The 25,304-nt window shown below is 49.4% G+C and overlaps 1 protein-coding gene across 4 annotated transcripts in view; it reads left to right on the top strand.

The window, feature by feature from the left end:
• Positions 1-23,038, top strand: part of STARD8 (StAR related lipid transfer domain containing 8) — a 76,090-nt gene extending 53,052 nt beyond the window's left edge. For 3 of the 4 annotated variants that reach the window (XM_081276778.1, XM_081276777.1, XM_081276780.1), the window contains 13 exons: positions 11,147-11,218; positions 13,276-13,357; positions 14,310-14,373; positions 15,530-16,923; positions 17,564-17,737; positions 18,834-18,993; positions 19,465-19,663; positions 20,048-20,258; positions 20,521-20,635; positions 20,873-21,097; positions 22,174-22,391; positions 22,490-22,666; positions 22,863-23,038. In XM_081276778.1, the coding sequence (XP_081132904.1) occupies positions 11,147-11,218; positions 13,276-13,357; positions 14,310-14,373; positions 15,530-16,923; positions 17,564-17,737; positions 18,834-18,993; positions 19,465-19,663; positions 20,048-20,258; positions 20,521-20,635; positions 20,873-21,097; positions 22,174-22,391; positions 22,490-22,666; positions 22,863-22,980 (3,209 nt within the window). In that variant the 3' untranslated portion in view covers positions 22,981-23,038. Of the gene's footprint in view, positions 1-11,140; positions 11,219-13,275; positions 13,358-14,309; positions 14,374-15,529; positions 16,924-17,563; positions 17,738-18,833; positions 18,994-19,464; positions 19,664-20,047; positions 20,259-20,520; positions 20,636-20,872; positions 21,098-22,173; positions 22,392-22,489; positions 22,667-22,862 lie in introns of those variants that run through there. The other variant, XM_081276779.1, reaches the window with a different exon arrangement.
• Positions 23,039-25,304: the final 2,266 nt, after the last annotated feature.

The following is a 25,304-nucleotide window of genomic DNA, read 5'->3' as shown; positions in this document are numbered from 1 at the left end:
CACAACCTCTATGACTTTAGGCCTTACCCAGCTGATAGGTCGCCATGTTGGGTTCTCCTTCTCTTGGCCCTCCTTCTCTTTACCCCTGCCTCCTGCCATGTGCAGCATCACAGCCCTCCATCTGGCTGGCTACAGGGCTCAGGGGAGGGGTTGTGTCTTCTGGCTTCATGAGGACTCCACTTCTTTGCAGCCCATTTCCTTTCTGTCAGAGACAATTTTCTCTGGATCTCAGGGTGGGGCCAGGCTCCTTCAAGGCATTTCCTGCCCGGGAGTTTATATTTGGACTCAGCAAAAGGAAAGGGAAGTAAGCAAGGGGGTGGGACACAGAGGTGGTAGCACAGGGTCAAAACAATTGAGTGCCAAGACTTTGCAGCCTAAGAAAGAGAAGTAGGCGGTAGTGCATGGCCCTTCTCTCAGGTGAACTTCAGATGCCCTTACTTGATCTTGGGTGGCACAGCTGAGTGTTTCTTGAGGTTCAAATGCCTCCATCCTCAGACAGAGCTCATTTTCTGTTCTCAGTCTCCTGGCCTGTTATTCCTGGCCCTGAGTTTTCTGCCTTGAGCAAGGCTTACTGCCAGTCAGTGCAGTGGCTTTGAGTTGAAGGTGTGTGCTATTGGGGTACCAGAGGAGGGGCTGGAGCCAGAGGCTTGTCCACCATTTGGATGGGAATCAATGCCTCTTGTCTGTGTGTTTCCAGTACACTCAGTAGCCCTTACCACACTGCAGTGGGGACACTGAGACCAATAGGACACAATGGAGTGGAGCTTCCAGTCAAATGGCAGAAATAGACTCACATGCTGCTGAGAAGGTAATGAAATGTTGAGGCCACATAATTGACCCAAGTGGGTGGTAAGGGGTTAGTAGGATGGCAGGGTAGAATCACAGGTTGGGATGTTTGGCCTGTCTTGGTGAATCAGTAGGAGTTTGCAGCTTTACATCAGACTGGGTCTAGAATGTGCTGAGCCATGGGTGTCGGGTAGAAAGCAGACTGATAACTGTTCCAGGCTGAGGGCAATGGTGAGCCCATTAGGTTGCAGAGCAGGAGAGTGACCAGGTTACAGCTGGGGTGTTGGGAGAAGAAGCTGGCTTGTGAGCCCATTGAAAGGAAAAACTGGAGGCTAGGAACATGGTGGGCGGAGATAACCCAGGCATGGAAACCTAGAGCACAGATGGGCTTGGGAAACCCTGATCAAGGTGTTAGAAATTGGTCACAAAATACATATGGGGAGAGAGGATAAGAATGACTTGAGGCCTAGGTGTTTGTTGTTCTGTAGGCAAGAACATAGGAGAGTTGGTTTATGGTGGAAGATGGGTTTGATCTTGGCCCTTTTTGAGGATGCTTACTTGGGTCCCCCACTAGAGAATGTGAAGGAGGAAGACAGCTTTCCATACTGAACCAGCCACTGCCAATCACACATTCCTCTGCTCTGGCTGTAAGTTTGGGGGAATGGCCATTAGAAGACAGGAAACTAAGGCTAGGCAGAGGTAGTGACTTGCTATACATAAGTAGTAAGTAGAACTAAGGCCAGAAAGTAGTTCGCCTGACCTTCAGTCCAATACTTCGCACTCATACCCCAGTGAAAAGCAGTTATTGCTGGTTTAACATCTGCCCCAGACTGGTTTGGCTGGCATCTCTTGCCTACAGGTTGGAGACTGGAGGTGGTAAAGTAGTACATGGCTTATTGGAACACCTGTCTTTCCTTGTCACCATGACCTTGACAGAGCACCTGGGAATGGAGTGGAGGCAGGAGCCCCTGGGGACAAGAAAGCTAATGGAGCAACTGCAGCAGAGCAGGTGGCAGCTTTGACCTTCACTGTCACAGGGAAGCCCTGGGCCGGACAGGAATGTCAGCTGTCTGTTTGGCCCTGCTGTGTCATTTGCTAGCCTAGGAGACCATAGGCCTGGCTACCTCTGGATCCAGATTCTCAAGCAGCTCCAGGGGACCAGAGGTCTTGTTTAACCTCAGGCTCCTCATCACTCTCACCCATTTGCAGCTGCCTGTAGGACTCAGGCTACAACTTCATGGGTGGGGGTGGGGAACCACAGTTTGGGGGTTTCTTGTGCAATTTCCATATATATAAAAACTCTAAACCAGAATTCCCACCTCTACGTGGCTGACGCTGTGAGGTGTCCACAAAAGCAAGGGAACTCCATTGACTGTTGCATCCATTCTTCACCTCCCACTGAGGACCTTGCCAAGGTGGGATATGGCTGCTTGAGGCCCCAGGTAAGGCAGAGGCTGAACTTCATGGTTTTACACTTTATACCCCCTGCTCCAGTTGGAATGATCAAACATTGCCCAATGTTTCCTCCAGGAGAAATTGTCTCTGGATGGGAATCTCTGTGGTAGTGATTTGAAGTTTTGCCTTACAACTATGGCATGGTCACAAAGTGTTAAGAAGAGAGATACATCAGAGGGTAGAACTCCACAAGTGAACCTGCCCCCAGCAACAGGAAGATTCAGTAGCTTGATTTTGTGATCACTCAGTCCCAGAAGATCCTCCTGGGCTGTGTGCTTTGGTGGTGCCTCATTTGTGAAGGGAGACTCCAAAAGTGTTGTTCACATGAGCCCAGGAGCTTGGCATCCAGCTGTAGTTCTGGCTGAGACTGAGGCTGGCATCTGAACAGGTGCAGCAGGGCCCCGAGTTTTGCCCCATGACCTACAAGCCGGAGGCCAGCCAGTGTCTTGTACTGCCAAGCTAGGCGGGCTGAAATACGGTGGCCCTTGCTGTGGTGCCCTGCCAGCAAGGTTTGGAATGTGGGATGGGAGCTATTTTGGTCTTGTCTCCCTTCCTCCTCATGCTTCCCTCCCTTGTGAGCATTGAGACTGGAGATTCCAGCTAAGAGCAGAAGGAGCAAAGAGAGGTAGCAAGCGTGCTGGACCTCCCAGTGGATAGGATATTGCAGGCCCCCTTGATTGGCCACTCCACCATCAGGAAGGGAAGTCTTAGTGGCCCTGGAATCCCTGATGGCTGTCAGTAAAGGCCCTTCTCTCTGTGTTTCCCAGGGAGGTGGTGAAGCTAGTCAATTACCTGTTAGCAGCATCTCTGCCAGGACTACTGTAAACTCTAAGGGCACCTTTATGCAAATTAGAATGAAGTGCTGCCTCAGGGATGCAACCCTGTACCAGGGCTCCAGGCAGTGTAGACAGGCTTCCTTTGCCTAACTCCTTAGTGTGTCCTTATGTGACGGTGAAAGGAACGGTCAGAAGCAGTGGGGGCCCAGTTCCAAGGATGGTAACTTCTGAGATAGCATTTTTGGTATCTTTTCTCCCCAAAGATCAGCGTCTCCTCCTTGATGGTAGGCTCCCTCTCTAGGGGTGGGTGGGGAGTAGGCAAAGGAAACAGGCCTTGATTAATTAAGAGATCAAGAGAAATTATCTGAGAAGTTTTTAGTCAGGGCCTAGAATTTCCTAGCTGCATTGACAGGCCTGTGGTGGTTGATGGTTCCTCTGCCTGCTTCCCAGCCCTACTTCATGGTACCAGTTTGATCTCACGGAGCCTACCCTGGGAACTTGGGTTGCCACAGAGAGAGTGGTATCCAGAGTCTTTCTCTACCCCTCAGGATACTGGCATTTCCTTCTGTGCTTACTGATGGTGAGAGAGACCAATGCGATATCAGACCCGATTTGGGACTACCTGTTCTATGGTGAGGGCCATGGAGGAAATACCTTTCCAAACAGGATGCTAAGTAAGGAAAAGGAGATGACTCATCTGTTGAAAGTTGCCCGTGGAGCAGGTCAGCTAATGGTTTGAATAAATTTACCTTCAGAAACACCCACAGACCTGCCTTCTCTTACCCCTATCATCTGCTTTCATATTCATGCTTGTTATCCCCTGCCCCTTAGGCCAGTGATTAGAACAGGCCTGAGTCTGGCCTCTAGTTAGACTTTTCCAGAATTCTCTACCTGTGGCTATTTAGCTGACCATGTCCATTTAGGGCAGTGGTTCTCTTATCTTGGCTACACTCTAGAATCACCTGGAGAACTCTCAGAAACAAAGAAACAAATGGGAAACTAATCCTTTCCTTAGCTATTCCAAATTTTTAAATCATAAGTGGGGTCAGGGCACTGACATTTTTCATAGCTCCCCAGGAGCAAATATACAGCCAGAGTTGAGAGTGAAGGAGAAGAAAGATGACACAGCCATGAGTAGAAACTAACAGGGGACATTTACATTGGGATCCCTGTGACCTCCATCCATTGCTTGCCTTGTGTTCTATGACTTATGGGGCATTAAGGTCTGAGCTGGATTGAGCTAGAAGGAGCAGGCTGAAGCTGGGGCCTAGGAAGCTCTCTCAAAACCTGCTGAGTAGCCAGAAGGCACAAGGACTCAGTTGCCTAATAGCAGTGTGAAGAGGGGGCCCCCATCCTGGGAGGGGGCTGGTGAATTTGGCTGGGTGAGACCTTACCTCCTGCAGTCTGGTAGCCTACTGCCTTTTTTCTTCTTCCCAGTTCTTTTCTCAATTCTGAATAACTAGCACAAGATCCAAATGCACCTTAAAAAGATTACTTTGTGATTACAAAGTTCAACTAGTCTTAACCAAACTAGCCATCTCTTTTTTCTTCTTCTTCTTTTTTGGATACCAGGGATTGAACTCAGGGGCACTCGACCACTGAGTCACATCCCAGCCCTTTTTTTTTGTATTTTATTTACAGACAGGATCTCACTGAGTTCCTTAGCACCTTGTTGTTGCTGAGGCTGGCTTTGAACTTGCGATCTTCTTGCCTCAGCCTCTCAAGCTCCTGGGATTACAAGTGTGTGCCTCCATGCCTGGTCAAACTAGCCATCTCTAATGATAAATTTCATATACCACTTTGAAACCCAGCAAAGGCCTGATCAATCCACACAGTAGGCAGGAGAGTTGTCAATCCCCCCTGTATTAGATGTGGAAACAACAGCTTAGAGGATGAAGCAAGTTGCCTAAGATGCCTGAGGCAGCAAGCAGGGAAACTGGCTTGATTGGAGAAAGTGTCCCACTGTTGGCAGGATTGTAAATTACTATGACCACTATGGAAATCAGTATAGAGGTTGCTCAAAAGAATAGGAATGGAAGCACCTTATGACCCAGCTATACCATTCCTCAGTATTTATCCTAAAGAATTAAAGTCAGAATAATATAGCAATACCTGCATACCCATAGTTATAGCAGCAGTTCACAATAGCCAAACTATGGATCTATTCTAGGTGTCTTGTCAATGGATGAATGGATAACAAAATGTGGTATATATACACAATGGAATTTTATTCAGCTATACAGAAGAATGAAATTATGTTATTTGCTAGTAAATGGATGAACCTAGAGTAAATAGATGAACTATGCTAAGTGAAATAAGCCAGACTCAGAAAGTCAAGGGTCATATGTTTTCTCTCATATGTGAAAGCTAGTGAGAAAAAAGGAAAAAAGGCAGGGAGGAAGCTCATTAAAAAAATATAAGTAAGACCGAGAGAGAAGAGGAAGGGGACTGAGGGAGGGAGGAGGGAAGGGAAAGGGGGGTACTAGGAAATGAGATTGATCAAATTATGTTATATGCATGTACAAATACATAATAATGAATCCCACTATTATTTATTATGGCATAGTAAGCATTAAATTAATAGAACACTTATGGTTGTTATTTTCACCTTTTCATCCTTCTCCCAGACTTTCTAAACATAATCAACTAATCTAATTTGGAAAACAAAAGAGAAAAAGCTTCCCTGCCCCCTACAATTTAGTTATCATATTGGGGCATTATTGAATTTCCTCTGAGGGAAAGGTTGCTGCCTTTTTTGTGGGTCCGTAAACTCTACCATCATTCATAAAGCATTTCTCAAGAATAAACCCTGTATTTTCATTCCATCCTTCACTGCATAGAAAAGTGCTCTGTGTTAAGAGATCTTTGGTATGTAACCTATATAAGTGTACGTGCAGATATTGCCATTGACCTCTGAAACCATGTGCTGCTACTCAGCCATTCCTTCTTTGACATTCCCTCCAGGAGACATGTGGGTATGACTCAGACCTGATTTGACTCTAGAGCTTTCTAATATGTCCTTTCTCCTAACTTGTGGCTCAGATCAGCTGTCCCCCTCTACAAGGAGAGAGTCAAGTCTTATATCTTAATGGAATTCAGTTTGTGCCAGCTCAGCACTGCTACTGACCTGTCCTGGCACATGGTCCTAACTTGGCCAGAGCACAACCTGCAGAATTTAGCAGTTCAAACTGCTGGTAGCCGTGCCTTGGAATCTGCACATCTGGACATAGAGGTTAGGGCCAGGGGCCACAGACATTCCTACCTCACTCGCCTCAGCCTGCCCAGTGTCACTCTTCCCGCTGGGTGCATAAGCCAGTCCTCAATCTGGACCGCCTGGGCTCCAGCCTCAGGTGACTTGATTCCACTGAAGGTGGGGGTGGGGTCACTCCCGGCCTAGCCTGAGCAGGCCAGGACGGGTTAGAGGGACAAAGGTAAAGTATCTTAGTTCAGCCCTTAATCACCAAGACATATGTCCCTGACTGCTCCATCTGGGAGGGAGCCTCAGGGCCTCTGGGGCTTCATGAGATGGTGTATTGTCAGGAGCCAGTGTCCCTGACATCCTGTTCGGTAATAACCCATTACATTCTCTAGATTCCTGCTAGGGAGGACTGCTGGGGAATTCGGTCTGTAGCCCTGCTTTGTCTTTTGGAGCAATTTAAGCGTCTTTGAAACTTCTCCTTCCTAACCTCACTTTCCTAAGCCATTTGGCTCCAATTCTGTAAGAGGTGTGAGTGCAGCCATTGCCCAGATCCAGAAAGGAATAAAGGAATGCTAGCTAGGCCTCTTTCTCCATTTTTTTTTTCTTTCTCTCTCTCTCTCTTATTATTATTTTTTGTATCAGTGAATAAACTGCTGAGCCAAATCCCCAGCCCCTTTTGTATTTTAGAGACAGGGTCTCACTGAGTTGCTTAGGGCCTTACTAAATTTCTGAGGCTGGCTTTGAACTCGTGATCCTCCTGCCTCAATTTCCCAAGCTACTGGGATTAGAGGCGTGTGCCAGCACACCTGGCCCAGTTTTCTCTTTCTTTGGGACCTTTTGGAATCAGAGTTGGGAGGGAATGCAGATGTTAAGTGCTTGGTACTATGATCCTAGGGCATTTATTTTCTCCAGTATTTCATTCAATGCTCTCTGGAGCTGTAAGAATTGGATGCTATGACCTGGGCTTTACAGTGGAAGAAACAGAAGCATAGAGAGGTCATACAACTTGACTCAAAGAGATGGTGACTGACAATATCAGGATTTGAACTCAAGCTCATAGCTCCACTAGACCAGAAGAGCAGAAAAAAAATTAAGGGCTTAGAGATGGTTCCTTTGAGTCTAAGCCCCTTGCCTGTTTGGCATCTAAAGGCAGATGGCATAATGCACTGGAAAAGAGCACTGAATGAGGAATTAAAAGATCAGGGTTGTGGTGTCAGCTGGGACACTTAACACTGAGTGACCTTGGGAAAGTCCCCTGGGCCACAGAATACTTCATACTGTAGCTTAAAAACAAACAAACAAACAAACAAACAAACAAACTTATGCTGGGTGCAGTGGTGCACGCCTATAATCCCAGCGGCTCTGGAGGCTGAGGCAGGAGGACCACGAATTCAAAGCTAGGCTCAGCAAAAGTGAAGTGCTAGAGTTCGTCTATTCCTCCTATGTTCCCTCTCCCTATCCCACTATGAATCAGCCTCCTTATATCAAAGAAAACATTCAGCATTTGGTTTTTGGAGATTGGCTTTGTTGGAAGGGAAGGGAGGGGGCATGGGGTAATTAATGATGGTGGAATGTGATGATCATTATTATCCAAACTACAGATATGAAGACACAAATTGGTGTGAATATACTATGTATACAAACAGAGATATGAAAAATTGTGCTCTATATATGTAATAAGAATTGTAATGCATTCTGCTGTCATATACAAATAAAAAAACAGGGACTTTTAAGGACATTTTAATTGGAATTTCTCAATTATTTCCTGTGATCTTAAATTATTCCCTAAAGAACGATTTAATAAATGTCACATTTAGGTGACATTTAAGCATATTTCTTAAATATGCTTAAAAAAAGTGAAGTGCTAAGCAATTCAGTGAGACCCTGTCTCTAACTAAAATACAAAAAAGGGCTGGGGATGTGTCTCAGTGGCCAAGTGCCCCTGAGTTCAATCCCCAGTACCCAACCCCCCAAAAATACTTCTGTGGAGAGTCCCACCACAGACCAATTAAGTTAGCCTTCTGGGAAGGCTACCAGTCCCGGGCACTGGTATTTTTAAAATACTTCCTGGCTGATTCTAATGTGCATCCAGGGGTGAGAATTGCTCAGCCATGTGATTTAGACCAGCACTTCTCAAATTTTAATGTATATGCAAATTGCCGGCAGATCTCATTAAGTGTAAATTGGGATTCAGTAGGTCTGGGTGGGAAGGACCGGGGATTATGCATTTATAACACGCACCCATGTGATATTGATGCTGCTAGTCTGGGATCGTACTTTGAGGGGCAGGGTGCTAGAGGGCTCCAGGTAGGAATGCAGAAACTTTTGAGTGAGCCTGTCCCCTCCCTGCCAACCCCAGCAAGGACTACTACTTAGTGTTATTGGAACAGGCAGGCAGCCTGTCACTCATGGGCTATATGACTTGGGCAGATGCAGATGCATAAACTTTTGGATTCCATTATTGTACTGTCCTACCTTTTTCAGGCTGAGGAAGAGAGTAGTAGGGGAAGGAAGTGCCTGTCTACTTCTTTTCTGTTCAGTCTCTAGTCTTGAGTGACTGTGGGCTGCAGTGGGATTTCAAGAGTTTGTTCCTGGCATGCCAAAGAATGACTTCCCTGCTTGGAATGGCCATACCAGACTTGTGACTCTTTAAGGATCACTGCCTCCTCCTGTGCCCACCTCTATGGAAACTCTGACTTGGTCCATCCTTTGGCACCTCCCTTTTGTTCTAATGACAGGAAAGCAGAGCTGGCTGCCAGGAGAGGCACTTAGTTCAGGGAACTGTCTTCTGCTGGGGGTGTGGCAGGAATGGGGGGACAGGGAAGTGGTTATGGCAGCCAGCTCAGCTGTCCCAGCAGCAAAACCATGTGCTTTAAATCCTCACTGGCTGATTTCACCACCTTGCCCAGATCGCTGCTGGCCTGGAGACCTGAATCCTTTCTCAGGCCTGCATTGCCCCCTGCCAGATGCACTGAGGTACTGCTAGCAGAGCTCTGTCAGATACTTTCCAGGGCTCTCCAAGGTTCTGTTCCTAGATCTCTGCCATACATTAGGAAGTTTCAGTAAGATAGAACGCATGTGCATGTGCATGTGCATGTAGGTACACACACACACACACACACACACACACACACACACACACAGATGTGGGTACATGCACAAACTGGGGAACCTGCAGGCATATACAGATGAACAATTCTGCACTGATCCTCCTAAATCATGGATAGGAGCAAACTTGGCTACAACAGACACTGGGATGGCCACTGAGTTGCTGCATGCTCTCATGGAAATGTACAGATGTTTAGTCCTGCCCCAATCCCATTTGCCTCCAAAGCCTTTGTGGGCTCCAGGGGTTACAGAGCTTTCTCTTCTCACTCTCATTCCTCATCCGTGTGCTACCTATGAGGTACCTGTTATTGTTTCTATCTTCCACCCTTTCCTACTTTCCCCTCCCTTGTCTACTTCCCCAGCATCTCTGAAATTTGAAGAGTTCTTTGTCTTATCAGTCTCAGGATCTCTTCTGGATTTCCTTGTGGGCGAGCACTGGGAAGAGGGAGCACTTCCTGTCTTGGAAAAATCCCACCAGTCTCCTTAGAGTTTTCTGGTCAGCAAGGTCAGACTAGATTCTGGCTATAAGCAGTAAGGAAATGAAGGAAGTGTTGAGGGTAGGACTCCATGTCCAGAGCAGCTTGGCTGAAGCCAGCAGCCTTTCCCTGTCAACCCTACAATGCCAAGATTCCATGACCCCAGCCCCCCTAGTCCTTTGCACCACATGGCTTGGGAGCAAATAGCCACCTTGGCAATTCCAGAGCTTCACTACTGGTATCTGGCCTACTCTGATGGCTGAGAGGGTCTCTTGACTGGCTTTAGGCCAGCTGCATCTTTTCACTGAGGCTGGCACTAGTGCCCAGCTCTGTGCCAGGCACTCTCAGAGCAGAGGTGGGATGCTGACCCAGCCATGTCCCTCTAAGACTCCCAAGGCCAGTGCTATGTCAGCATAACATTTACACTGAGTTGGGCCACACATAGCCTGAGATGTTGAGGAGAGCTGGGGCAGACCAAGCGAGGCACCCTTGAGAGGGGGAACTAGAACTTGGTGAGAGGTTGGGGAAGAAGACCACTGGGAAGCTACTGTCAAAAAGGCAGGAAACCCAGGGCTGGGGATGTGGCTCAAGCGGTAGTGTGCTTACCTGGCATGCACAAGGAACTGGGTTCGATCCTCAGCACTACATAAAAATAAAATAAAGATATTGTGTCCACCTAAAAAAATAAAGAAAGAAAGGCAGGAAGCCCAAACTAGAGTGGAATACCATCCCAGTATTTCTGAGAGACTATAGAGGAGTCCCTTCCTTTCTGATCTTATTTGTACATCCGGACATAGAAAAATGTTTGCAGGTATCTGTGGATGTTCAAAGAGATTTGGTTATGGAAGGAGAATGCTGGAGGTTATGCTGGAGGACGTTGGCTGTGATGATGAGAAAGGAAATAATAAGTATCATTGAACATTCCACATCTCCTAGCTGGGCTAAGATGTTCTACCCGGGGCTTTGGAAGTGGGTGGCTCCCTAAGGAAGGCTGGGGGTGGGCACAGCTGTGGTTTCTTATCCCAACAGCATTTCTTGATCCCAGATGATCCCAGGAGTTGCTGCTGGCAACTGGGTTCCCTTCCTGGGCAGGGGCTGGGAGAGTGGGAGGGGTTTTGGACAGGCAAGGAAAGAGGCTCAAGAAAGCTGTGGCCAGGACAGGAACCAAGGGTGCCCTCCCTGGTTATGACCTGGAGCCAATGGGCCAACCCCTCCTGAACTTCCCCTGCCATTTCTGGATCGCCAGAACTAGACACGCCTACGCGCTAGAGGTAAGGCAGCACACATCCAGATGGCTGGGTGCTAACCCCATTTCTCTGCCTCTTTCTTTCTCCCTGTTGTTGTAGAAACTGAGGCCAAACAAGCATGTGAATGGCTCCGAGCAACAGGATTCCCTCAGTATGCTCAGCTTTTTGAAGGTAAGGCCACTCAATTGTTCCCCTCCCCCCATACCTAAACATTCATTATCCTCAACTTTTCATCTATGAAATGGGCAAATCAGACTCTCTCTCCAACAACACAAGAAGCTGTGTATTCTGGGCCTGCTCAAATTTGTTCAGGGAATTGACCCCTGAAGGTAGAGCTCTGCTCTCCTGCATCATCGTCTGTTAGATCACTCTTATCAGCCTCCACAAGCTCTGGTGTTGACCACACTTGAAGGGATTTTTTTATTGGTTGCTCAAGACAATAGAAGGGACTTATTTTGCCAGGGACACTGTTCTGTACCACTCCTGAGGATGCCATTCACATAGACATAATGGAGTCTGCAACCTAATGGCTCATCCTGGACCTTACTTTGTCCACAGTGATGGCCTCACTTCTGTTTTGTTTCATCATTCTCCATTTCTTAGAGTTCTTCATATTCATATTCTTCTTTCCATACCCCCATGGCACCCTGGCTTCACCCCCACCTCACTTTGTCAAACTCACTACTGACCTTCATGGGGTCAAATTTAGTGGTCATATCCCAGTCCTCTTATTCCAGCTCTCAACAGCATTCAGTGCAGGTGGCCACTCCTTCCTTTGACTTGCAGAATGACCTCCTCTCCTGACTGGCTCTCTGGCTGCTGCTCTCAGTCTCCTTAGCTGATTCTGCTTCCTCTGACTTCTAAATGTTAAGGTGTCCTAGGGCTCAGCCTGAACCCTCTACACTCTCACCATTTCTTTTCTATGAGGTCCTTGTCCAAGTGTATCTGTAGTCCCAATGTCTCTGTCTGGACCTCATTCCCAAGCTCCAGATTTATCTATTTAGCTACCAAATCAATATCTCTATTCAGATGTCTAATAGGTATCTAGGAGATTTAAAAGGTCTAAAACCAAATTTCTGATGGCTATAACTCAAACTTTTTTTTTTAGTACTGGGGATTGAACTCAGGAGCACTCAACCATGGAGCCCCATCCCCAGCCCATTTTTCTATTTTATTTAGAGACAGGGTCTTGTTGAGTTGCATAGGCCCTTGCTAAGTTGCAGGGGCTGGCTTTGAACTTGTGATCCTCCTGCCTCGGCCACCTGAGCTGCTGGGTATAGCTCACTTATTTTGCCTGAAACTCTTTTCTAGTTTCTTTGCACAGCCTGCTTCTTCTCATTCTTCAGGGCTCAGTGCAGAAGTCAGTGCCTCAGAAAGGCCTTTGCTGACCACCTCTCTCCAAGTAGCCCCCACCAGCCTCTCTCTACCCCATCATCCTGGTTAATGTCTTTTGTGGCATTTGTAACTCTGTTCTCTTGGTGTTGTATATAGTTTATTGTCTGTTTCTCATGAGAGTACTACTTCCTGGAGGCAGGGACCATTTCTGTCCTGTTCACTATTGTGTGCCCAATACCTTGCATAATGCCTGGCATGAAGCCATTTTAGTATTACTCGAATGAGTAAATGGATGAATGAATAGTAAATAAATAGGCTTATTTTACCAGTAAGGTAGAGGACTGTGGGACTTCTTAGATTCTCTTTCCCCTTCTCCTAACTTAATCCTCGTTCCTCTCCCTTTCATAAGTCCCAGTGAGTGGGTTCCCAATGTTCTGACACTAAGGGGACATGAGGTATTGCTTGAGTACATACTGGCCCTTTTGTCCTTACTCCCTCTCTACTCCCCCCCCCATTCCAGTTCACCTTGGGCCAGGGAAGAGGTTCCCTGTCTGAGCAGCCCAGGATTCAAACGAGACTAGAAGAATTCAAGGTGGCTCTTGGCAGCTACCCAGGTTCTTAGGCCTGTGGTGCCCTATGAACCTGCCTGACTGACTGATGGGGTCCTTCAATCCAGCTCAACCCTCCTGGCTTTTCTCCCAACTGTCACAACTGTCAACTCAGAGTTCCATGTGTCCCCCTTCTTTACTCCTGACTCTTTTCCTTCTGCTTTGACTTCTCTTCCAGCTTCCTCTGTTCCCTCCCCTCCCCCTGTACACTTCCAGCTCAAGGGCTGCAGAGGCTGGGTTTCTGATTTACTACTTGACTTATCTTTGCTTCTCTCTGCCATACAGAAGGCTCGTTTCCCCTGGATATTGGCTCTGTGAAGAAGGACCACGGTTTTCTGGACGAGGACTCTCTGGGGGCCCTGTGCAGGTAGGGGGACTAAGGGTCAGGGCTAGGAAACCAAGGGCCCAGCTTGGGGTTTCCTCATGGAAAAATAAATCCCTTGTGCTGTCTAACAGAGGAGCCCAGGTTATTAACAAGGTTCAACTTCTGCTGTCATATTGCTCTTCTGATTTCTGTGTCTGTGACACTCTCACATACTCAGTCACTCTAGCTAGAAAACTCAGATCTCTCCTTCCTCAGATTCAGTCTCTCTACTTATAGCAGCCCAGCCCTTCTCTGAAGCCAAACCATGATTTCTCCTTGGATGTCTGAAAGTAACCTTCTACTGGTCTCTGTATTCTACTCCCACCCTCTCTGGGTCCAGCCTCTCAACAGTCACCAAAATCACCTTTTTAAATCTCCAAGTGGGTGCTCCTCTGTTTAAAATTTGTTATTACATACATACAAAATTTCAAAGCTTTTTTTTTCAGCCATGACACTCGAGGTCCTTTGCCATCTGGCTTTTGACCTGTCTTCACAGCCTTGATCTTAGCTTTTCCTAAATATCTCCTACTGGAATGCACCCTCTGTATCTTGTCATAGACTCCTGGGAAGAGCCTGGGATAGGAGTTTCTGTTTTCCTCACCTTTATAATCTCATTTCTATTCTCCAGGAAGCCTTTTCTGACTGCACCCCCCACTCTTCATGGGAGTTCCTTGTCCCACCCTCTGTCTGCTGTGCCTTCTGTCTCCTCTGTTCTTGAACCTGTCCCATTTGTGTAGTGGTTTATTTATTTATCTATAAGCTCTTGGAGGACAAAGGCCATGCTCGTCTGAGCATTGTGCCAGATGCTAAGGCCTTTATGGACACTGGGGCCTGAGGGAGAAGTCTTGATGGCTTGACCATGTGAAGTGGTAGACAATAACTTGACAGTGTCTTGGTAGGCCATGCCAGGCTTTTGGAATTTGGACCTTGGGTAAACACTTTCATTTCATTGCAGGAGGCTGATGACCTTGAATAATTGTGCCTCGATGAAACTGGAGGTTCATTTTCAATGCAAGCAGGTGAATCCTGGCAAGGGGTGGGACCTGTGGTCTTGTGGCACCTTGGAGGGAACCATGACATATATAAACTACTTGTGAAACTAGCTTCAGGATCACAAAAGTCTGGGGTGTCTAGAGCAGTGCCTTGCCCCAATTCAGGGTAGGAATGGAGGAAGCCCCCTGTGTAGCAGACCCTATGAGGCCACTGGATTTTGATGAGCCTCATCTACAGGTGAGAGGATGTGAGCAAGTATCCTGGCCCATGGCCTTTTACTGCCCCAGCTCAGTCTGTGTCTCCCTTATGGATTTGTCAGTATCTTGACCTAGTGATGGCCCCTCCTCAAGGAAATCCACCTGCCTTCACTGCTTGGTTTGTGATGGCTAAAATTCACTGGACGGTCTCACCTGCTGTCTGAAGCCTCATTTTCAATCAATTCAGGGGCTGGATTAGTAGCCTTCCAAGGTCTTTCCATCACTGCTGTTGTGGTATTGCAGAAACTAAGAAGAATTTGTTCTATACACTGGATTGGACATAGCTCTGGAATGTGGGCCTTGTAACCCAGTCATTTTCTGGGGAACAATTTAGTTGGTTTCTTCCAGAACTTTCCCCCAAAAGACCTGCAGCAAGATGGGGCAACTGAGTTGCTAGATCCCTACTTATGAAGCAGGAGGCCCAAGGAGCCTAGTTGCAGCTCTGCCACTGACTTTCAAGTGACCTTGGCCAAGCCTCTTCCTCAGTCTGGGCCTCAGTTTCCTCTCCTTGCCAAGGACAAAATGAATTAGAAAATCTAAACTTCCTCCCTGGTTCCAGCCTCTTATGATTCTCATATAAGACTACAGCCTGAACACTTAGGAGGTTGTCACTGACTTACTGCATGTCACTGTATGACCTTGGTCATGTGACTTCTAATTTGGAGGTGTCACTTTCCCTGTCTGTATAATGCGGAGGATAGGTGAACTCAATGGCTGTTATAATACATCTGTGCTCCTTATTTGACCCTGGCTTCCTCCAGCACTCCCAGATCCAGCTGCCCACTCCTAGGCCATGTCCTCAACCATAAAGCAAGGTCCTTCACCTCACAGCCCCCTGAAACTTTGGAGACAGAGAGCAGAGCACAGGCTGGGGCTCGTGGGCTGGCTAGACCTTGCTGACCCCTCCCTGTGGTACCCTCCCCAGAATGAAGACTCAGAAGAGGAAGAGCAGTGCACCATCAGCACTCACTGGGCCTTTCAGCCAGAAAGCAAGCGGTGGTCACGCGTGGGTTCCTCTGACCTACTGGCTCCACCGAGCCCTAGCCTTCCAGTGACCTCAAGCTGTGAGAGTGTCCTCACTGAACTTAGCGCCACCTCCCTGCCAGCCATCACTGTGAGCCTGCCACCCGAGCCAGTGCACCTGCCTTTGGTAGACCATGTCCCTAGCACTAATGACCTGACCCTCCTCAGCCCCACCCAGGGCCAGAAGGTTCCCCAGGAGAAAAGTAAGAAACAACGTTCCCGAAGCTTTCTTAAGCACCTTGAGTCTCTGAGGCGGAAGGAAAAGGGTGACAGCCGGCAAACAGGGCCTGAGCGTAGCCCCGCCACTTCAGAGAGGGCCCCCAAAGCCTCATCTTTCCGCAGTTGCCGTGGCTTCCTCTCAGCTGGATTTTATAGGGCCAAGAACTGGGCATCCACCTCAGCTAGTGGCAGTAATGGTGGGACTCGAGAGGTTTGGCCTGTGGCCACTCACCGGCATCCTCAGCAGGTACACCGGGGTAACTACCTGGTGCATGTGCCTGGGGACCATAAACCAGGCACATTCCCTCGCTCTCTGTCCATTGAGAGCCTGTGTCCAGAGGATGGACACCGCCTGGCAGACTGGCAGCCAGCTAGGCGCTGGGGCTATGAAGGCCGCCGGGGTTCCTGTGGCTCAACAGGCAGCCATGCCAGCACCTATGACAACATGCCTGAGCTGTACCCAGCTGAGCCTATACTGGCTAGGGCCGAGCCTGAAGATGAGGAGGAAGGTGGGGGCAGCTATGCCCACCTGGATGACATCCTCCAGCATGTGTGGGGGCTGCAGCAACGGGTTGAGCTCTGGTCCCAGGCCATGTACCCAGAACTGGAGCCTGGAGATAAGGAAGAGGAAGAAGAAGAGGAAGAAGAGGAGGAGGCTACTTCATCAGTAGAAATAGCCACAGCTGAAGTCAAAGGACAGGCTGAGACTATGGCCCAGGCAGAAACTCCAGCCCTTGGAGAGTCCCTCTCCTGGATCCAGGCCAAAGTCCAGCCAGTAGGCCCAGCTCAGGCCCCAGATGAGGTCGAATCATTGGCACAGGTAGAAGCTGAGGCCCCAGCCTGGGTCCAGGACAATGAGCAAGAGGTGAACTCAGGTGGGGAACCCACCTCTGCTTCCAGTCTGTCTGTAGAAGGACACTCCATTTCTGACACTGGGGCCTCTTCCAGTGAACTTGATAGTAGTGGGAACTCCACGAATGAGACAGAGGCTGCAGGGTCTCTGGTGGGACTCCAGGCACCAGTGCCCCGTGAACGGCGTGATTCAGGCGTTGGGGCCTCACTTACCAGACCCTGCAGGTAGGAATTTGGGGTAGGGTTGTGGGTGGGGATCCCTGACTCTTCTCTCTCTCTCTCTCCCTCTACCCAGTCTCTAATTTATTAGTCATGAGACCCAGGAGCAAGTTCTTGCAGGTTGGGAGATCACCTCCAGAGAGCTAGTCCTGGAAAATAGAAAAATAGAAAGAGTACAAGACTTAGGAGTTCGGACTGTTAGATTCAAGGTCTGCCCCTGTTGTGACCTTGAGGAAATAAATGGTAGCTTCTCTTTGGGTATCCGTTTCTTTATCTGTGCAGTGAGGGTGTTAGAGGAGATGTTCTGTGATCCTCAGCTCTGCTACTGAGGGTTTCTTGGAGAAGCTCCTTGAGAGGAGTGCAATGGGTAGAGGCTGGCACTGCTTTTTGGCACTGCATGGGCCTGAGCACAGTGCTACCCTCCGTGAGAGCTCCTTGGCCCCTGGGCAGACCTGGGAGCCAAAGTGAGCTTTATTCACCCTGGGGTCCAGCAATAGTGCTGAATATGGTCTCATCTCTGTCTTATCTTTTCTCTGTGGAGAAAAAAAAAGGACCAGAAGAACACAGTCTTTTCTAAGGATTAGCCAACTGCTTCTCCAACCTTCTCTGCCCCTTTCACCTTCTCTGCCCCTTTTACCCCCACCAGGAAGCTCCGTTGGCACAGCTTCCAGAATTCCCACCGGCCCAGCCTCAACTCTGAGTCATTGGAGATCAATAGGCAGTTTGCCGGCCAGATCAACCTCCTGCACAAGGGCTCACTGTTGCGGCTTACCGCCTTCATGGAGAAGTACACTGTGCCCCACAAACAAGGCTGGGTCTGGTGAGTGGCTCCCAAGCCATGGGGAGGGGAGCTGCTGGCTCATGTCTAGCCCCCTGGGGAGGCAACCCAGAGGTGGGTACAGGCAGGCAAAGCCCACAGGCCTGGGGAGTGGTGTGCTGTGCTAGGAGGCTGGAGGGGCCATGTGAAGATGGATGTGGGATGGGGGACCCTGGATTCTATAGCTGTCCTTTTTCCATTCCAATTTCTCCATTCCTATTTGGTTGTCATGTTCTGGAGAATTAAACACCCCCTGTGGCTCTGTGTTGTCCAGTTCCTTTCCATGGTGATCCTTCCATGTTCTGGTCCTGCCCCATGTGTTTGGCTCGGTACCCTGCCAGTGTCAAGGAATGCCATTGTAAAGGCCAATGGGACTAGTTGCCCTTCTCTCTCTCTCTCTCTCTCTCTCTCTCTCTCTCTCTCTCTCTCGGCACCAGGGATGGAACCCAAGGGTGGTTAACCACTGAACCACATCCCCAGCCCTTTTTTTAAAAATTTTATTTAGTAACAGGTCTCACTAACTTGTTTACGGCCTTGCTAAGTTGCTGAGGCTGGCTTTGAACTTGCAAGCCTCCTGCATCAACCTCCTGAGTCTTGGGGATTAAAGGCATGCACCACCACAACCCAATTAATTGTCCTTCTCTAAATGTGCAATGCACCCCCCACCCAACCTTTGCTTTTGTTGATGCTGTTCTCTCCACCTGGAATATCTTTTCATCATTTCTCTGGGACAATGCCTTTCTGTCCTTCCAGAGCCTGCTGTATTACCAACTCCTTTCTAAAGCCTTCCCTGACCTGCTAGGTACAGTTTCCCTCCCTTGTGAGTCTTTCCCTAAGTTCTTGCCCTACTACTTGGCCTACTACTGGACACATGAATTGTCACTGCCTATTCACACAGTTATCACCTTCACTGGACTGAGGGCCCCCAGTGTCCCTGTGTGACTCCCTCAGGCTGGGCCAAAAACAGGTGCTCAGTGAGCATTGCCCCTGGGGATATGGTATACTTCTTACCTTCCTCAGGCACCACTGAAGCTTCTGAGACTGGACAGTCTCTAAACTTTGCTCCTCCTCCATGATCACTTGTCACTCCTCTAAACAGGTCAATGCCCAAGTTCATGAAAAGGAATAAGACGCCAGACTATAAGGGACAGCATGTATTTGGGGTACCACCCTTTATTCACGTGCAGCGCACAGGCCAGCCCCTGCCACAAAGTATTCAGCAAGCTATGCGCTACTTGCGCAGCCAGTGCCTGGACCAGGTGAGCCTTCTGGGGAACCTGCAGAGAGTTGGTAGTGGGAGTGGAGCTGGTAGAGGCCCCCAAGGCTCAGGAGACGGGGAGGGAACTACTCTGACCTTCCCCCTGGGCTGGACTGGCCTACCAGAGACCTGTCCTCTCTTCAGCAAGAATGGAGCCAAAGCTCCCTTCCCCTCCTTAGTTTGAAGCCCTGTGCCCAGCTCTGTGGCAGCCTCTTTCTGCCCCAGGTTCACTAGTCCCCATTTGCTAGGAACTGCCTTAGCTTGAGGTTCCTTTTCCCTACTCTTATCCCTGAAGCCCATCTTTCTATTCAGTCCCCAGGCTGTAAAAAGCCTTCTGTCTGGTCTTGCCATTTATCTCCTCCCCTGCCCAGATGGAAGCCTCCTAGGCTTCAAATTCTCTAGGGTAATCTGTGCTCCTGACACCCAGACCAGGACTGGCTCACAGTTTCCCTCCTTCTTCTGCATGGGCCAGGTGGGCATCTTCCGCAAGTCTGGGGTCAAGTCCAGGATCCAGAACCTGCGCCAAATGAACGAGAGCTCCCCCGACAATGTCTGCTATGAGGGCCAGTCTGCTTATGATGTAGCTGACCTCCTGAAGCAATATTTCCGGGACCTGCCTGAGCCCATCTTCACCAGCAAGCTCACCACCACTTTCCTGCAGATCTATCAGCGTGAGTCACTTCTACCTCAACCCAAATAATTGCCCCATTCTAACTGTTCCTGACTTGGGGCAGAGAAATCTGGTGGCCAGATCCAGGAGCTTATTTACTCTCTGGAGATGGAAAAGCACTTGGAGAGACACCACATTCTGTCCCCCCAAACCCATTATATGAAAGGGTAGACTGAGTCCACGAAGACAGGAACAGACTTACCTAAGGTCACACTGCACATTGGGAGCAGAACTAGATATAGCCCCCAGAGACATCCTAAAGCCTGACTTTCCTTCCATCTCAGTGGCTCCCCTGGGAACTTTTATGTATTCTTAGAAGCAGAAGACTTGCTGCAAGTGCCTCTGGGGAGGTAAGGAAGGCCCTTCTGTTCTTCCTTCCTTACAGTCCTCCCCAAGGATCAGTGGTTGGCAGCAGCACAAGCTGCCACCTTGCTGCTCCCCGATGAGAACCGAGAAGTGCTACAGACACTGCTTTACTTCCTAAGTGACATTGCCTCGGCCGAGGAAAATCAGATGACAGCTGGCAACCTGGCAGTGTGCCTGGCACCCTCCATCTTCCACCTCAACGTCTCCAAAAAGGATAGCCCCTCACCCAGGTGAAACAGGGCAAGGGCATGGCAGCGCCAGGCTGGGAGGGTTTGGTCCCACTGGACTCTTGGCCTTTGACAGCTCACATTGCTGTTTTCTGGCCTTACCACAAGGGGACAGTGTGACTTCTCAGGGCCCAGGACTGGTTAGCCACTGTGGAACAGGGCCTTTCCAAAAAAACATGGCCTTTCCTGGGAGCTGGAAGCCAGTTTGTCAGCCATCTTGTCTTGTTCCTTGGTGCCATCCTCTCCTCTCTCCCCCTCCCTCCAGGATCAAGAGCAAACGCAGCCTGGTTGGTCGTCCAGGTCCTAGGGACCTGAGTGAAAATATGGCTGCCACCCAGGGCCTATCACACATGATCAGTGACTGCAAGAAACTTTTCCAAGTGAGTAAGCGCAGGTCATGGTGTCTGCTTACCAGACTTTTGAGAACCAGTCAGGCCTGACCTTTGCACCCCAAGTCAGGGATAGTGCACAACCTGTCACAGATATTTCCAGTAGCTCCCCCACAAGGATTCTCCTCAACCTCACTGCCTCATCACTGCCCTGAACACAAACCTGACAGACCTCATGGGGTCTCCTGCTCCCCATGGCCCCATCCCTGTGTGTTTGTGCCCTCTCAGGTGCCCCAGGACATGGTGGTGCAACTGTGTGGCTCCTACAGTGCAGCTGAGCTCAGCCCTCCCGGCCCAGCCCTGGCTGAGCTCCGGCGAGCTCAGGCCGCAGGAGTGAGCCTGAGCCTCTACATGGAGGAGAGTGTGCAGGAGCTGCTGCGGGATGCTGCTGAGCGCTTCAAGGGCTGGGTGAGCGTGCCAGGACCCCAGCGCACAGAACTGGCTTGCAGGAAGGTAGGCACCATGCTCCCCATAGTTGCCATGGGGCTGGAAGCTGGCATTGTGTAGGCAAGAGGGCTGAGGAACCTAAAGGAAGGAATCATGGGGAGCTGCTATGCCAGCCTCACTGGGCTTGGTCTTGATACTTAGAGGATGTCAGCCAGCCAAGCAAGTACCTTAAGGAATCAAAAACCAAGTAAAACCCAGGGGTCTCTCTCAGGGACCACCTTCCAGAATTCTTTACCAGAAGCCCCATTCTAGGCACAAATACTCCCTGTCCACAACCAAGCTGAACTTGCACTTCTACCTTTGTGTGTCTGCTTAGGGCAGCTTTCTGACTTGACTAGCCTGCTCCCAAGCATGCCATTGCTAATGCTATCTAAGTGACATTCTTAGGGGGTTGCCTACTTGTCTCCCAGTCCCTGGATCTTGAACAACCTGTGCTGGGACATGTGACATTCTCTAAGTCTCCTCCTTCATCCAGAGCCTTCTGTCATGCCCCAGAGTGGAGCTAATTTTTCTCCATGCCCCTCCCAGCATTGGGCTGCACTCTTTCTTGGCTGCTGTTTCTGTGTAAGATGGCAAGCTTGAAGTTTCCCATATATAAAATCGTCATGATGAAGCCTTCCTTATGGAATTGAGGATGGAAGGACCTTGCACAGTTCCTGGCACATACAAAAGGCTGTGTTAATGACTGCTTTTGCCATCGTGCACATATTTTACTTCCCATGCCAGATGAAGAGTCCTTTGAGGATGATCACTACCTTCTCTCCTTGCTCACTTTTAGAAATTCCAAGCACTATTCCCAGTCATAGTAAGGCCCAATAAACCTCTGGGAATGTGTGAAATGTCATCTCTTTGTGTTCTTGAGAAGGCTGAGAAGTAGGAATCCAGAAAAGACGGGGAAGACAGAGCATGGGCCAGCCTGCCTGGGCCCAGCTAGGGTTAGCCGGGGTGAACGCAGTCTTCCTTTGTCAGGGGCTGGAGCAAGGGAAACCCTGGGCCCTGCGGCTGGAGGCCTGGCTTGCAGGATGGAGAAGGAGTTCTCTGTCCCTGACAGCTGGCCCTATCCCTGCCACCATGGTTTGCAGGCACCAGATGGGCACCCGTTGCGTATGTGGAAGGCGTCCACAGAGGTGGCAGCCCCTCCAGCCGTGGTGCTACATCGTGTCCTACGGGAGCGGGCCCTTTGGGATGAGGACCTGCTTCGAGCCCAGGTGCTGGAAGCCCTGATGCCAGGGGTGGAGCTGTACCACTACGTCACCGACAGCATGGCACCCCATCCTTGCCGTGACTTCGTGGTGCTCCGGTAAGGGGCTCTAGCTGCCACCCTGCTGTGCTTGGGGGACCCAAGAGGTGGGGTGGGAGCCAGCACCAGGAATCTGAATGGGCGTTCTGTCCCCACAGAATGTGGCGCTCTGACCTGCCTCGTGGGGGCTGCCTGCTTGTCTCCCAGTCCTTGGATCCTGAACAACCTGTGCCCGAGTCAGGGGTGCGGGCTCTCATGCTCACCTCCCAGTACCTCATGGAACCTTGTGGCCTGGGACGCTCGCGCCTCACTCACATCTGCCGTGCTGACCTCAGGTACCAGGCCTGAGATGGCCTGCCTCAGCCCTGTGGCCCTGACCTCCTCCCTTGCCTCTGAGCTTACTTTATGTCTCATGCCATTGATTCCAGGATGGACATCAGGTCCCCAGGTGGGGATGATCTGGGTGGGGGTCAGGTCCTTTATTCCTTCCCCTTGGTGAAAGCTTATGCCTGGTTTCTTCTGCCTTTCTAGGGGCCGTTCTCCTGACTGGTACAACAAAGTCTTTGGGCACCTCTGTGCTATGGAAGTGGCAAAGATCCGGGATTCCTTCCCCACGCTGCAGGCAGCTGGCCCTGAGACAAAGTTGTGAGGCTTGGGCCGGCATGGCACAGGCCCCCTGTCACCAAGGAAGTGAAAGGGAATAAGAACAGACGCCCCCCCCCCCCCAGAGGCTGCAGCCAGCAGCAGAGTTAGGCCCAGGTGGCTCTGCTGCCTTACTTCCTAAAGTGCCTCTGCATGCACAGGCCAGGGTGGGGTGGGGAGGGTTTAGGTGTCCCCCTCCACTCTATCTTCATGCCCAGCACTGCATTCTGCTCTCCCAAGAAAAGACAATCATATTAGTAGCAGGAAGACTGCTGCTGTCCATCACCTGCCCAGTAAGCCACAACAGTCCCCCACCTGAAGGGAGAAAGAGGTCAAGAGCACTTATGGTCCCAGCTCTCTGCCAGACTGAGAGACCAAGCCATCCTGTTTGGTGCTAGGATCCTTTTGAGGTTGGACAGGAGGTTCTGGTCCTGCCTTTGGGGTCAACATTGGCCCTAAACTGGCCATTCCAGAAATGGAACTAGAACACATAGGCAGAGGGGAAGAGCATGGGACAGCCCCAACCACCATAAGTTGTTTGGTTTATGTAAATACGATGCCAATTTTTATGAGGCTGATTTAGAGTGGGTACTGACAGGCCCCTAGTAGGTGACATGACGATTTGGGATAGCTTGAGACATGAAGGTGGACAACCTTCCTTTCTCAAGTCTCAAGAGACCAATGAACCAATCTCCCTTGGCTTGGGCTCCACATTTCATCTGCCACTTCCTGGGGTCCCGGGTACCCTTTGACTGTGCACTGCCATGTCTGCAGAGTAAACAAGTTCACTCCCACCACACAGGCCAAGTCAAAGTACTTAGTGGCAGAAAGACAAGTATCTATGTCCCCATCCCTTTTGCTTATGATAGTGGGCTAACGTAATAGCCCTTTCTTGGGCCAGTGAGATGGAAAGGCCCATTTTAACCAGCTGGGGCTTTATCCAAACCTGATCAGTCATACTCACTGGCCAGCTTTGCTGACATGGAGATCCAATTGCCATTCAAAGACCCACTGGTGCTTTATTTTTCTTTTTGCTAAGTAAACTGGAGTGGGATGGGTCCCAGCCACCATTGTAATTTTTGAGTTTATTTTATTTGTACCTATAAATACTGTACAGTCAGAATATATATGTGTATTTGTATGTGTACATATAGATACATATATACATATATATGCACACACATATATACATGCATATATATAGTTTCTCCTAAATGGGTTATAATCTCTAAGTGGGAGCAAGGGTCTGGAAGGTCTCAGGGCAGGACAGTTCCTATGGGAGGGGAGAGGTGGAGAGCAGGGTACAGAAGAATCCCTTGGCAGAACAATAAAGCATTACTAGAGACACACTCTGGCTCTGTGCTGTCTTTGCTGAGACAACTGGTTAGGAACTGGGCATGGGTTGCACTCAAGTTCACAGGTCAGGAGTGAGCATTTACCTCACCTTCTCGCAAGCCCCAGCTCATTGATTTTAGGACTTGGGTGAAGCTGTGGGAGCAATGAGGAGGGCCTCAGTTCTTGTCTTGAGGAGGTAATGGGGGAACAGAACTTGAAAAAGCCAAAGCATGGGCAGACACTGCACACCCCATCTTTTGACCTGGCTGGCATTCCCAGATGCCATGTGGGTAGCACCCTTGTCAGGGAAAGCTGCTGTCAACAGGCAAACATTCTGGGGAGAGCAATTGTTTAACACCAATGCTGGGTATCCTTAACAGTAGCCCTAGGAAGAGATCAGCCTGGGTAAACTCCTTCCTTCCTCCCTCTCCTACACACCACCCATACAAAGATTGAAGTGGAAATGGCCACAAGAGGCTTGGGGGTCCCTGTTCTAGCCATAAGCCATGCATATCACTTAGCCATTAGGTTACATTCTGAGAAATGTATTGTTAGGTGATTTTGTTGTACAAATGTCATAGAGTGCACTTACACCAACTAAGAGAGCTATGACATCACTAGGGGCTATCTTATGGGACCGCCTTCCTATATCCAGTCCATTGATGACAGAAGCATTATACAGTACATGGTTGTATAGGCTTCCTGGAGTCGAACTTGGCACCACTTCTTACTATCTCTGAGACATTATGTTATCATCTCAGGTAGTTACATAGCTAGTTACCCAGGTGGCCAGGCTAGCTACACAGTCTGCTAAGGTGTGTGTCCATAACTCCTCCAGTGGGTCTCAAACTTTCATGAACATCAACATCACCCCGAGAGCCTATTACAACATGGATTGCTGGGTTCCACATCCAAGATTTCTGATTTCATGAGCCTGGCATGGAGCCTGAGAATTTGCATTTCTGACAGGTTCATAGGTGATGCTAATGCCATTGG

Source organism: Spermophilus citellus (assembly GCF_964194105.1).
Source record: "Spermophilus citellus genome assembly, chromosome: X".
Taxonomy (NCBI): domain Eukaryota; kingdom Metazoa; phylum Chordata; class Mammalia; order Rodentia; family Sciuridae; genus Spermophilus; species Spermophilus citellus.
The sequence above is the reverse complement of the archived record's forward strand: the minus strand, read 5'-3'. Positions and strand labels throughout refer to the sequence as shown.